This window comes from Diprion similis, chromosome 6, assembly GCF_021155765.1.
Source record: "Diprion similis isolate iyDipSimi1 chromosome 6, iyDipSimi1.1, whole genome shotgun sequence".
NCBI classification, from domain to species: Eukaryota; Metazoa; Arthropoda; class Insecta; order Hymenoptera; family Diprionidae; genus Diprion; species Diprion similis.
The window spans coordinates 10225964-10240963 of NC_060110.1; the positions used below are offsets into that span (position 1 = coordinate 10225964).

The 15000-nt window shown below is 41.5% G+C and overlaps 1 protein-coding gene across 6 annotated transcripts in view; it reads left to right on the plus strand.

Annotated features, from left to right (window-relative positions):
* Positions 1–15000, plus strand: part of LOC124406456 (fasciclin-1) — a 213020-nt gene that overhangs the window by 166535 nt on the left and 31485 nt on the right. For all 6 annotated transcript variants that reach the window (XM_046881869.1, XM_046881871.1, XM_046881870.1 and 3 more), the window contains exons 4-7: positions 4329–4459; positions 8031–8127; positions 10320–10497; positions 11209–11369. In XM_046881869.1, coding sequence (XP_046737825.1) covers positions 4329–4459; positions 8031–8127; positions 10320–10497; positions 11209–11369 — 567 coding nt within the window. The remainder of the gene's footprint in view (positions 1–4328; positions 4460–8030; positions 8128–10319; positions 10498–11208; positions 11370–15000) is intronic.

The window sequence follows — 15000 nt, forward strand, 5'->3', positions numbered from 1 at the left end:
TGCCTGCATTAGAGATCGCTTTCCAGGTACGTACCGACCTTCGATGTCAAATCGAATTTCTTCTCCCTCTCTGTCTATCCAGGGATCTATGTGCGCCCGATGATGTACCTGCATGCTCTTGCTAAAGCGTTCGGTAGGCGTTCTAGTCTTCTCCTCAAACACAACGCTCGCAATTCGATTTTCTATATACTAAAGTGAGGTTTTATTACTTTGAGTGGATCGTACATGTTTTAATTTCACATTTGATGTTTCTTCGTCGAATTTCTTGCATTGTTACATCTGTACTATATCTGCTTTGTACAAAATAAAGTTCAATCAATCAAGCGCAGGGTGGAAGTTTTCTCTCATACTCACTACTCAGCACAGGGAGATTATAAGCTACCGAAGTTACAGATCAAGTGTGTACTGAAAAGATCTGACTTAGATCGGAAATGTCTTTTCGGAAATTGAAGTATACCTACGCCTGAAATATATCCCCCGGAAAATAACTGTGTGCATTTTTTATCAGTGTTTACAGAATTCAGAAAAAAAGGTGTATAAATAACGAACAAATAGTTTCGGAGTGGAAATTTTAAAAGAGTACCTGTTGACCGAGAGACATTCTCATCACCGTTAATTTCTCAGCTAGACAAACTACACCAAAAAAGCTACTGGTGAAGATTTTTTACGTACTCAAAATATCGCAACGTCGGATGCGAAGAGTTTTAAAATAATTGAATGACCTCGCCCCGCGGTAAATCGTAGTAACCGGAGAATTCGAGGTCAACGTGTCTGCAGAAATTCGCAGGGTTGTCGGTCGGGTATCAATTCTCGGAAGTTCCAAATTGCCGCAACGTTCCACCCTTTGGAGGGAGGAGTCGACGCTCCAGGCGCGATATCCTCGGACCTCCATCTCTGGTGAGTAACCCTAAATCACCCAAGCGGTACGTACGGGTTACAGGGCCAGTATAAACGTGAGGCTTCAACCCTTACTCGGAGGGCGAAAACGGGTGGATGGTGACTGCGGCAGCCAGCCGAGGCTTACTGCGCAGAGCGTTATTCAAACGAGCGTTATTCCGTGAGCGGAGGCAGTGTGGAAGCCTCGACGAGTCTCCGTTGACCCGTTCGTTACGTTACCTTTGCTATACGAGTGTATGGTAGACCTCGTGTATAGAGCCGGGGGTGCGGCGGAGTCGGCATTGCTCCCTGGTTATACACTTTTCATTCCTCCCTGAAGCGTTATTCTTTCGTTCAAACGCTGCAGACGCGGTGGAATACCGGGAGCCAAAGTACCCTCAAGTTCGCAATTCTTCGACTTCCGGCTAAGCGTTAATTTTCAGCCTTGTACTACCGGGGGACCGTATTAATTACGAGCTCTGCCTACTCATGATATCGCGCTACTCGCGAAACGTCAAAAAGACGCGGCAATAACGCGTTGATGAGCTGAACCGATCTTTGGTAATTGAATATTTTCATGCAATGGTATTTATGGTCGGCCGACTGCCACGCGGGGATGAAAAGCATCTTCGGTTTCCTGTAGATTTATATTAAACCGAGCGACTTTATCCACATACATCGTGTTTCGTCTACCGGTACGTGCCGTTTCAGGGTAGTTCAATGCTAATACTGACGGTATAACAAAGTGGAAGACGAAATAGAAAAGGAGGAAGAGGGATGGAAGGAAACTGAAAGTGAAGACGAGTCAGCGCAGAGAAGCTACCATTTACCACATGGACTTTGACTAAAACGACCGCAGTACCATTTATTCGACCACCTCTTTCCCCGCTGCCTCTCTTTGACCAACGGCATGATACATGCACTCTTTATCTTACGGATGCTGCGCCGTCGATGTTCCAAAGTCCCCGGGGACTACGTCCATTTATCCACGCCACAGGATTCACCGCGTTAAAACTGACCGGGGCCCATTTAGTCGGTTCAGATGCGAGAGAGGCGCTTCTTCTGGGCCTCGCTGACCACCCCCAGTCACGCGCGCTCCGAATAGGGTATATTCGGGGTTTGTTTAGACGACCAACCCCCGGACATTCACCGTTTCATTTATCTTACTCGAGAGATTCCGGTCTACGGGGAGTTCCTCTCACTCACCGATCCTCCTTTTCCGTGGTCAGCATGCGTATCTTTTTATACCCATATGCCGAGAGGATAAGCGCTTGATGTGAACGATCTACGCTAAAAAGTTTCCAATTTTTCCCAACGAAATATTAGTTAATTAAAAATGCTCTTCGCGACAGTTTCTCGAAGCGATTATTCACCGCATTATGAGTCTTTTCATTGTACGGAGTACCATAGAGACGGTAAATTAAAAGTACCGTGGATCCAATGGAACAGGGTATCAAAGGTGGTGAGTTTTTTTTTATTCCATCGAAACTATTATTATTATAAGTCTGAGCTTTATTCGTAAAGTTGCTAAAATAACTTTGAAATTGGTTGCATATATTTATATACCGTATCGACATCCCGACTATCATTGGCGAAACCCTCTCTTACGGTGGTACGCCATCCGTATAACGCGGCCTGTGTCGAAACATGCGAATGCGCGTTCCCTGGGTATCTGGCTAAGTATGTAGAGATACATTCGCCGGTTGAGTGAACAACGTATAAATTACATTCGCTGGAAACTCGGCTGTTCCTACGCAATGGTCTGGACGGACGCACCGACCTATCTGGTTTGCTATTAACAAACATCCTCCTGCAGCCTGTGTCCGACTTAGAAGATAAATAATCCTCACATTTGTCTGCATATTTATATCGTACATTGTTCAGTTCGATTCAGCAGGCATGGTAAATTCTCCGCTCTTCCTCGAGCAGCCCTGAAGTTTGGATTATTGTTTAGGGGACAAACTCATCGCGAAGTATGCTAGAATATAGCAATAAAATGGTTCGATTGGTATGCGAATTTGCAAAGCCATCGGTACTTGACTGTGTTGCGAACAAGTCGAATCAATCCGATTGAATTCAATATTATTCACCAATAAAATATGAAAGACGAAGGGAATGAGCTATGATACTTGTTGTATTTCTTTTGAGTTCACGAGCAACGGCTTTCCCACACTACAACTGTGGAATTTTTTCTACAAAACACGTACCTACGCTGTGAAAGAGTAATCTTTAGAATCAGTGGGTCCCACTTTTCCAGTGTACCATGAAATCAGTTCACTGTTCAATAATGCAGGTCTGTCTTATCTGTTCCAACTCCGGTGTATAAATCTCACCGACCGAATCCAGTGATATATATTTCTCTGATGACTGTCAGGTGCTGTGTTATATTTGATCACCATTGATCAATGAATATTTCAGACTGATCTATATCGGGATAGTAGTGCATTTTACCGATAATCGAAACCGTATATTGGAAACAACACTTTTAGACATTACGTTCATTCTGTACAAGATTATGATAGGATTACTGTGACAATCAGTTTCTTCGACAATTAGAAAACGCTGGTCTTTTATATCCTGTCAAAAATATGGCCCGTCCACTTGGCTTCCGTTTGAATAACGAAGTTGTTGGAACAGTTGCTGGCCTCGCGAAACATCGAGTATACAGTAAACAAATTTGTGAAATGTCCCTTCCGCTACGAAACACTAGCAAGTATATTAAGGTATCATATAGGGACCGTAATGACCGCCGGCTTCAATATTCCACAGATTCTCCAAATATAATTTCACTTTCACTTATAGTCGGACGAGAATATTTGGCATCAATTCACAGGGATCGAAACCCCTCATGTGACTGCCAAAATCGCAGTGATGATAATCGCTTGAATAAGTACGAATCTTATTGTACCGCAACTCTCTAACTGCTTGGGGATGAAAACTGAGTATGTAGTTAATCCTGATTGACGTCAAAATTATACTGTACGTTTAGGCGTATGGGTATAAAGGTTTGTTTCCCCATTCCGCATGGAGTTTCGCACTGAATTCGCAACCTTCGTGCAATTCAATTTCGCGTGGTTTAGTTTCTGAAATTGGAAAATCAAAGGTTTGTTTGATGCTTTACCTAAGTCCCGTAGGACCGAGGATTACATATCTAATCTCCTTGACGTGGCTTGCCTTTTTTGTATCACTGTTCCCAACGCGATGGTTCATCCTAGTCGAAAATAATTAGCATCATTATCGTAATTGAGTTAGTTAACTTACGCCAAGCTATTTTTGTAGTCGGTAGCTCGGAAGCTGACTTCATCGTCTCTCCTAATGTAATTTGTAGACCGTTACTGGTTTGCTATTCAAGGTAATTCATGCTCGTTTTTTTCTTCTAGCTAGGCGCCAAGCAGTAAAATGCAGTGAATACAATTTAATTGCAACGGAGTTTCTCCTCTTTCCTGTTACAGGTGCTCCACATAATTAATGAAGTCCTCGAACCGGTACGATCCAACGCGGCAGCCCAGCCGATTTATAATCCAGACGCCCTCCAGTTCCTGAACCAGAGTGAGAACCTAAACTTGGGACTGCATCGTATACGGTAAGTTTACATTATAATTCAGTTCTACGAAGCGAGTTGGTTCTTGTTCGATTGACAATATGCGTGAAGAAATTTGATTTGGTAAACTTCCAAGCCGCTTGGGCTGCAAAACATTTCAACGAGCAACAAAACAGGGTTCTAAGTCGCGTCGCAGTATGCAATTCGTGTATACGTATAATATAACTTTATTCTCGATGACGAGGGCGGGCCTTTTTTACCGAAGCTGCACTCGCCTCTTCAGAGCGTTGCGAGTTGAGCGAAGCAGGTGAAGATACATCCCTCTTCGTAGCCAAACTAACATCCATTCTGGAGATTGAGTTCTTGCGAGAACGGTACGCCGGGATCAAAATAAGAGAACGACGTGGCTTTGTGTTCTCTTAAGCTGTTGCGGTTATCAAGGATGAGCAAAGAGCGGGTGTCAGTGGTTGTGCAAGTAAGCGCAGACGATCGCTACCGACCGATTGCTTTTCTCAGCACTTGGAACTTGCTGTTTCAACCCCTCGAGATGAAGAGAGAACGAGAGAGATGGGGAGAGAGAGGCAGAGGGAGACAAAGATAGCGTGTGGTTTCTTCGAGTGTAAAGTTTCGTGAGTGAAGAAACAGGACTAGTCTGTCCTGGGTTTTGGACTTGAACCCCGCGACACAAGCATTATGGGGGAGCGTGAAAGGTGAAAGTTATTTCTGGTCATCAAAAATGCGGAACCTTCTTGGAAGGTGCTTTTCACTTTTCACTCCCCGCTTTGATCACCTACGCGTAACCAAACCCGCATCAGCTCAGACTGAAATATTTTCATTAAACTTTTATATCTCGCTTTTTGCCGCACAGGGAACCGATGGTATAATGTATTGTTACCATTCCGTGCTTATACTCGTTTGTAACAAGTGCTAGGAGAGGAAAAAAGCGGAAGCATCAGGTTCGAGTACATTTCAATAGGAACTGAACTGGTGGCTGTAGTTATTTATAGCACGTGGTGCATGGACCTTTGGTTCTACAAATTTCTTATCCCATTTAAAGTCTCAGGGTTGCATTAGCTGTGAAACCAAGGTAACAGACCGGGTTGGAAACTTTTAAACGAGTAATTTCTTTCCACTGTGAAGAAAAGTCTCTCTCCTCACTCTGTTTTGCCACAACGGCATACTTGGGCAGATATAAGTTATTACCCTCGAAGTTTCACCGTTTTTATGGCTTATTGACGATCCTATCTGCATTTTTTTCCTCCACTTTTTACGGTTCCACTTTTAAGCCGCTTTTACACACAAGGTAGACAAGTTTATGGCTGTTGTAAATAATCCAAGAAATATCCAGCCGCCCACGGCAAGGCCGGGGTAACAGAAGCTAATGCTTAAATAATACTGTACTAGCTGCTTAAAGATTGCCCAGACTTATCTACTTTAGTCTTGGTGCAGTGACGCCTGTCACCTCTATTTAGCAGTTGAAGATCCAAAGCCGGGCGGACCAGCCACCTTAGTGAATTGAATCCGGAATGGACGAGCACTGGAAATCACCTTTTCAAATCGCTTTTCGTCTTCCTACATGAAAAGTTTTAAGCATTCTTACTCTTCGCGCCCTTCAGGCTGCGATGCCGTTAAATGACAATAAGCCGTCATTCAAAAGACACTTCTTCGTTTGCGTATTAAATTTGATCCTTCGAATAATCAACAGCCGTGTGAATCGAGTCCCACCTACTTGCTTTGACCATTAATCCTGGGTTTCGCTTCCTCCTGACAAATGCTAAAGGCGCGGAAGTGCTTTCAACGGAATTAAGTGCCAGTAGTACTAGGTAGTTAGCATGACTTTGAGAGAGGAGAGATGTGGTGAAGAGGGTCATTTTAGAAGCATCAGGGGAAAACCATACGGCATGGGATGCCTAGCCCAGGGTAGGAAAGAGCGGATTGAGTTATATGTAGGTATACGAGTTGACGCTCCACTGGAGAATAGTAACTTTGAATTATTGCCCACCTATATTATACGCAGGCGAAGAATCGCGTCGTCTGTATTCATGAACGACTCGATAATCTTATTAACAAGTAAGCTGTGCGACTCCGTTTTTCTTCACTCGTTTCCCTTTTTGCTTTATAGATCGTGAAAATTCACGTATTGGACTCTTGTCATTTGTTAAGACGTCAAAAGTATTTCTCTTGATAGTATGACGTAGTTTACCAAGCTTGTGCTTCCCAATAATTAATTCACCTAACGAGATTTGTGGTCTGAAATGCCTCAGCCTTCAACAAATTGCTTGCGTCCAAGTATGAATACCTTTGCAGCAAATCAAAATTCGTGCACAGACCATCATCAATGCACGTATCCGAAGTCTAAGTATATAGATAGTACATAGTAGACAGTAGACAAATTAATGGGAAGATCAATGAATCTTTAATTTCTCACCCCTTTGAATGGAACATGAGTTTGACTTGTCAATGTATCACGCTTACGATGCGAGATCATTAATATCTATCATTAACCGTGAGCCACTTGAAGCATCAATAAACGGCTTTGAGGCAACATGGTACAAGTACCGCATGTTGGTGATTATTTACAATGATGCGAAAGAACACAGATGGCAAGGTAACAAAACGGTATCGTTATTTAATACTGCGACACTTCAGCTGAGGTGAAATGGTAAAACGCGAATAAATCTTGTCGGATTGTATGAAAATGTAATTTCCATGATACGTAAAATGTGGTGAAGGTGGTTCAGAGTGTCTACAAAACCCTAAAAAAATTCCGTTGAAATATTTGATCAGCCTTATCATCGTAAATAAAAAAAACTTTACGACCCTTACGTCAGCCGTACATAAGCATATGAAGAACTGACAATGAAAGAAAATTTTACGCCGTTTCCAAGAACTTGTGGTTTCATATTTTGATACTTCATCTTGATTACTGGTTAAAATTCCTGATCAACGTATTATCGCGGTAGTAAATTATTGATCAATATAAAGCCGTATGATTCATTCAATAGAATCACTGATCAATTGCGTCAAAGCTCTGAATGTAGTTGACCCCTTTTTTTCAAAGGACCACCGATGTATGTATTTTCTTTTTAATTGACCACTGGTATACTTTAAAGGGAGAAAAACAAATTCTGCGTTGAATTCAACATGGCGATAACGTATCTGTACAGTATAGCAGCAAGAGGTATATTTTCGAACGACCGTCAACGGTCCGAAACCACTTGCTGTAATTTGCTAATTGACCAGACTTACTCAGCTCAATATTTGTCCGATCGCGTGATGATTAAAAGTTGCTTACTATAGTCGTTAAATCCTTATTACCTGCGTTTATGGATATATGATAGACCGTCTACAATATGGCAACGGGTATACAAGCGAGGAAATTGCTAATAAAAAAGTAAAGTGTAGAATTACACCCATTCATTTGAAAAAAACCATAAAGAGAATCGTTCATCAAATAACGTCGCTTATGAAATGAAGATTGAAAGTGAAATAACAGGTTTCGACGTTGTTGAAAGGGACTGATCTAGATCAATTAACTCCATCCACTCGTTCCTCTTTGGAACAGGTTTGCCAATCAATGATGTAACACGCCTTCTTTTATTTTATGTTTCAGCTATTTCCGCCAACGAGTTCATCTGATGCACAAGGAGGATGTATTCAAGGCTGCCGGACAATACACCTTCTTCATCCCGGTTGATGAGGGCTTCAAGGTAAGCCGCTTAACGGAATTCACTCAGTCATTTTCGCCAGCGGGAAATCTTACAAAGTTCGGTACTTCGCTGTAACGCTAATAATCCTGTCAGGAGAATATCCCTCGGATTTCCCAGAGACAGAAGGTGTCCTGCACCTTAACCTCACCTCGTCTAAGTCTCCTCGTAACCCCTTCAATGAAGATAGATTTTTTTTTCGTTTTCCGTGTTTCGACAACGTCTTACGTTACACTCAAATCCTCTCGCCGATATTTCCCTGGTAATTGTGTGAACGAAATGTAAGCCTCGATACAAATTATTCACAGACGATTGGACCGCGAAAGCTTCTTCATTGAATCGAATCCGGGACTTACCGTTTACACATAGGGAAGGAACGACCTACTTTTTTCAGAGTAAATTATCTCCAAACGATATCGTCAAAGGGCGTAACTCTGAGGGTGGGATACCTTTTGTCGAACGAAAACTTTCCTACCCTCGAAATTTTTTCACAATGGAAGATGTTTGTCCAGTGTGTGGTTTTTTATTTTTTGGCACAATGTGATTCGTTTGTCTGCTCTTCGAGTTTTTATACACTAGTGCATTCATGATTCGTTGCATAACTGAAAAGGTTGCTGAATTAGTGGCTCAGTTTTTTTTTTCTGCAATTTTCACATGTCACATTTGCATACTAAAGCCGCTCACGCAAACATGTTTAGTTGTATTCATGGGCGTCAGACGCATAAAGTCAAAGATGAGGAATCCTTACATGCGAAGGTGAATATGAACTGATTCGTCTTTTCCGTCTTACATTTTGAACCCGTGTAAAGTCAGGTGTTTAAGCTCCACGCCGAGGCAACGAACCATGATCGTGGTTCGTTTCACTTTACGAAGACTCTCTAGGACTTCCGACTCAGCTTTCCGCTCATTTTCAATCCTCTATTTCGTGAGATTGTTTCTGTCAAACTAACTGCAAACGGACATCATGGGCATGCATGTAAAAATTTCATGTGCGTGTTAAGCAGGGAAACCAAAAATAATTAAGTCATAGTCTTTCTTTTTCTAATTAACCGATAATTGGCGAAAATATGGAAGATCTAAAACTACAACAATACGACGTCACCCATGGGAAGGCTTACATATGCATTACGAAATCAGTAAAATTCAATTATTTATAACACTTGCAATTATCTTTCTTGAGGGAGAAGATAAAATACGAATTAATTCTTTTGTGTATTTCTTCTGAGTTCGACGCATATAAAAATAATTAATTTTTTTAAATATGAAGATCTGATCATTCAGGTTTCAAAGTCATACTTCAGAGTCTTGCCTTGCAATAGGTCTGACAGTGCTGAATTGAACGCGGGTTGTAGTTTCCTGAAGAAAAGAAGTCTTCGAGTCTTCATCTTTTCGTAATATCCCCGTAGATTTGTTACGATGATAGCGAGTAGGAAAGTTCGTTGTTTTCATCGAGTCATTTCTTCTGTCAATAAAGTTCTCGGCGTTGTATGCAATCCAGAAATATAAATGAAAAGTCAGTGAGTAATTAATGAATATTGTCGTTTCAGCCGGGATGATTAAACATTCGTTCTTATAGCTAGAGGGACAGAAAGTTCACAAAATGTTTGTTGAACGGCAGCGTTTCCTTCAGATGTTGGCTAAAGTTAAATACGTGTATTTGACTCGGATTCATTCAAGATGCAACGGACTTGGTGAATGAGAAAATGAAACGGCAGGCGAGCTTGTTTTCGTCAGACTGCTCCTTCGCTTCGGCACGCGAAACAACGAATTGAAATTGCCATTTTTGTTCCCAAATATTTACACACACTTGTTTTTGAACTGCAAAGAGATAAACATGGCGCCCGGTAATATTCCTACTTTGTCACTCTACCACGTCACGATTTTCTTCAACGACGAGTGGGTCCTTAAATTTTTGTCAAGCTTTTACCTTCGGTTCTTTGTTATGTACAAAGGAAAAGTGACGGCATCCGGAAGCTTTGCATATATTCTCGGCTTTTCGGCTTTGCAACAATTTTCAGGCTCGGAATATATATTCAGGCATATTTCGTAAGGATGGGGCTGGGGGGGGAGGGGGCTGTACGGGGGTGTTTTTTGAAAAAAAAATTGCAAAAACTAAGCCCCAATTATACTTACTTATAGGGTCTGAGCTGTATTCTTAATATCAATTGATGAAAATCGGATTTATTCTTTTTCAGCCGGCTACTCGATCTGGTAAAATCGACCAGAAAGTTATCGACGGTCACGTCATCTCTGGTTACGCACTCTTCACCGCGCCTACTCCTAACGGCAAGGACTTCAAGACACTCGCCTTCACTGACAATATAAAAGTCACCGTCAGCTTCCTCACTGAAAATGATGGCAAGAATACGAGAAGTACGTAATCATAGTGAAACATACTTTTTTTTAAAGATAAATAAGATGTGACTGCAAATACTTGATTCGCAACCCACTTCGATGGCACTGAAATCGTAAGACTATAGTTGGAAGTAACTTTGTGTAGGGTAATATTATGATGTCAACCCCCGAACTACGAAACTCGTTGTAAAGTCAAAGAGACAGCTGCTAAATAAAATATGACTCGAGTTAAACAGCTTGAAGCACTTTGAAAAGGATTGTAAGCTTGAGTTAAGCCAAAATATCTCAAAGATATTTTTCGAAGATACTTGTTACTACAGCCGCAGTTGATTACCCTTTGAAGTAAGATATTATGTATTGTCAAAGTCAGGATCTGCGAGACGTTGTTCTTCAAAGTTGCGGGCGAGGTGAAATCACTTGGCTTTGACAAATTTATCCAAGTTTCGAAACTTCATGGACTGAAATTAGTGGCCAAAGAAATTTTTGGAAGGTTGAAAAGTTAACAGCTATCCGACGAAAGCGTCTTTCCCACACGATTGTGTGGGCCACTTAATGTTTGAAAATTGAAGAAACGGTTGACGTAATTAGAATTTAGGGATCGCGGATTTCAAGCGATTACATTTTATATGTACATATTCACATTTCGCACAGACAATTTCAGGAACTTGAAATTGAGCAACATGAAACCATTACTTATCGCTAAGCAACTCTAATTGGCAAAAATTTCAGCCTACATCAAGTCGAACACATTGGTTGGTGACAACAACCATGCAACAGGAGTCGTCCTCGCCGAAATCGTCAAGGCAAATATTCCGGTAAGGAACGGAGTCGTCCACCTGATTCAGCGACCTTTGATGGTTGTGGACACGACGGTTACGCAGTTTCTTCAGGTATGAGACCGATCAATATTTCCCAATAAACCCAGGAACAATCATCTTTCTCGATGCATTTACCAACTTCGAATTATTCTCTCCGACTTATTTTAACCACAGAGCGCATCATCCGAAATCTAACCCTTCGTTCGTTGCCATTCAACCCTTAGCAGAATGTCCGTCCAACTAACAACCCCAGTGATCCGATTTCCTATCGACGTAACTCGCAGAATTCATGATCTAAGAATCACAGATTTAAGCTGACCTTTTCAAAACTCCGTGAAATACCGCGCAGTGCTCAAAGTTGTGAGAATCTGATCGGAGTTATCTCAACTCGCGCCTCCTTTTCCGCATTCCCAAGACCAGCAGCACTCTTGCCGAACAAGTTTGACGCGCTCGAAGCCTGCAGAGAGAAAGTCCCTCGTAGAAAATGACGGCTCCCTATTGTCAAGAGCGTTTTCCCTGGGCCTGTTTGATACCTATGAAAGCTTTTAGACCCAACTTCGCACGGGTGTTCCTAGAAGTTGTTCGCCGATGGGACGGAGGGGGTGGATGAGAGCTACGGACCAACGAGTTAGGGTTATATTGGGTTAATGGAGTGCCCTTCTGGCTGGAGCAGCCGAGTCCTTCGAGTCTTCAGAGTCCTGAGAGGCGCCGGAGTTTTCCTGGCCGAACGAATACCGCAGTTCAGAACCTCCTCTAACCACTTGGACATCTGCGGTGACACTTGGGCTATCTGAGAATTAGTCGCGGTGTCGTCCTTCCGCGACGACGACTACTTGATTGATATTTTCTTTGCGGCGGGGGGGGGGGGGGGGGGGGGAGGGGTCTTTTATCGGTTGCGGGATAATAAAACACAGGTATACCTCTATTCTCGTGCCAAATCGAATCTATGGAACTGGAAGCATCCAACAGTTATTCGTGATAAGGATCGCGTATTTACACTGTGACAAATGGTTGTGTTAAAATTGACTAATAATAAAAATTTTTGTAATCGATCCAGAAATTTAAAACATCAGATCAGTGTTAGATTATAATCAAATTATACGTTTACGGAAGGATACGAGAATTGTAGTAGAATAATACATGGTATTGCTTCGTTTTAGTATTGTCAACTAATTGTAAGCTCGAAGCAACGGGTAATGATAAAAAAAAAAAATTTCTCTAGTAGCGTAGGAAATTTACGCGACAAACGATCGTGAATTTCTGGCGACGCGAAATCGATTTAACGCGTTGCACGATATTCGTTCATAAATATTGTTTCAACCGCTAATTTTGTTAAACATGTCGTGCACATGTGAACGTATTGAATCTTTAACGAGTATGCGTACAACCTGGTACATCCCGTTGTAAGTTATACGTGTAATAACGATTCTAATCATTGAGGCCGTTTTATTACTTCGTCCCGCCCAGAATTTCTGTAGTAAAAACAAGCGCGCGAGAAAGAGCTGGAGAAACGTGGTTAGTGGCTCTAGTGGTATAATGCCTCTCATTAACCTCATTCATCGCACCGTAACTTGATTTTCTTCTACGTGTAACTGAACCGTAAACCTGATTTTATGCACTCTTCGAGTTTCCGGCTTGCAAACTACTCGAACGCAGAAGTTTTACCTCGTGGCATTAGTTTCATCGTATCTACCTTGCTTTCAGCATCGCCAGTGCTCCAGATAGTCCTTCAACATCTTCGACGACTCTCAGGCACAATTGGTGGACGATGCGATTCGAATTTCCATTCTTCATCGTTTAAATGTGCTAAATCATTCTCGACTCACTCGCTTCACTATCGCGAATATCGAAATGTATCATGTAATTAGGTATAACCGTAACTGAGTCAATTTTTTTAAAACAATTTTGGGTCACTGGAGACCCAATGTCAAAAATTATTGCGTAGAAACGGAAATATCGATTCAAATAAGTTGAAAGAATTCTGAGATACTCTTCAACTATGATATTTCAAGACAAATTAGTTGTTTTTGGCAAAATAAAATTTTCAATATCCAAAAAAAAAATTCCCAAATCAACAAAATAATGCGAATGAAGACAGTCTATTCGAAAAATCATAACTCGCTGAATTTTCAATGATTTGAATTTTCAAATTTTGGACATCATAGGACGGCACGCAGAATCATATAAAAAATAAAAACGTGGATATACGACGTGTCGCCAGGAAAGGGGAGGGGGATGGATCCGAGGAGGGATTGTACGTGAAATCTGCACCATCAACTTTCAGTTCGGTGCGTTTAAAAAGCTGCTCGCGCATTTGGCAGACTCATTTCACCAGGGCTCGAGAGTATTTAAATTTTAAAAGTTTCACCACCACCGGCGGCGGCTTTTCTGCCTCGAGTACCGAACGCCGCTCAAAGGATGAATTCAGTTTTGAAACAATTCAAACAATCTCCCCTTGGAGCTCCTCGCCGTTGTTTCACTCCGTGTCAATTTTTGTTTTCGCTTTTTCTTCCTCACTCTTTTTGTTGTACCGTCTCGCTGATTCTCTCGCAGCTTTTTACCTTCGTCCCATCTCTATAACCGATCTTCCTCCTGCTCTTGCTCTTTATTCTGGTTTGGTACCTGTCATGCTTTTAGTAACAAAAGCGCGCGTGCGGGAAGGTTGGGACAGTCTTTTCCTTGATCGGGAAAATCGATATGAAACGTGAATATCCTTTGGGAACTTGCGGGAAAAGTTGCCTACATTCGTTGGAACAAATAAATCTTTTGATTACGTTGAGTTCACTTCGGCACATCAACTCACCTTATACCTACACAAACGCTGACGTGTACCTGTGTACTTATAATTTTGAGTACTCTCTAGATTGAGTTTTGAAGAGGTCAAACTTTTTACTGCGATTCTTCGACGAAGATCTCTGATTTTACCCAAAACTTTTACAGAGATATTAATTAATTCACCGATGAGAATACGAACAATCAAATTCGACGCTGACTCGTCCTTTGCTTTTTTTTCAATACTGCCAAATCCGTATTGTGGTCACGTGACAAATGCCACTTCGTTATTCCGCATTTTATGTACCTGCATATATGTTTATATATCATATGTATATATTTTATACCCGACTACAACGAACGTGAAATCGGTCAGTAATAACTCACATGTTTATTGATACGCAAAAATGACTTACATTAATTTTGAAAACGTTACTCTTCGTGTACCTTATAATACCTATACTTGTTATACAAGCAACATAAGATCTTCGGCACTTGTCGCCTTCTGTGTGCACCACTCCTCAGCGACGTTTGTCGATGGAGTAATCAATTCTGCAAAAATACAGTCGTCCTTCGTTACAGAGCTTACAGTCCTATTTGTACTCGGTAGAATAAAATTTTCGCCAGCAAATCGTTAAACATATAAATGGAATGCAATTTAATGGCCGTCTTTATAACAAAAGAGGACTGTGAATACGATTGATTGGTTACTTAGTCGCCAAAGTCCTGCCTCACGTGTCCACTTGTCTGTGTTTTGTGAATTTGTGAAAGCTGATATTCCTTATATAATCACAGTGAACGGAATACACCGTGCAGAAGTGATGAAGCATGAGTTCTCTTCACTGTGAATTTGACTAATTCGTTGATTTCAGGTCCCTTTCGTATATCACAGGTGATAATAAATGAACAGCAAAAATGTAAGGCAGCATTT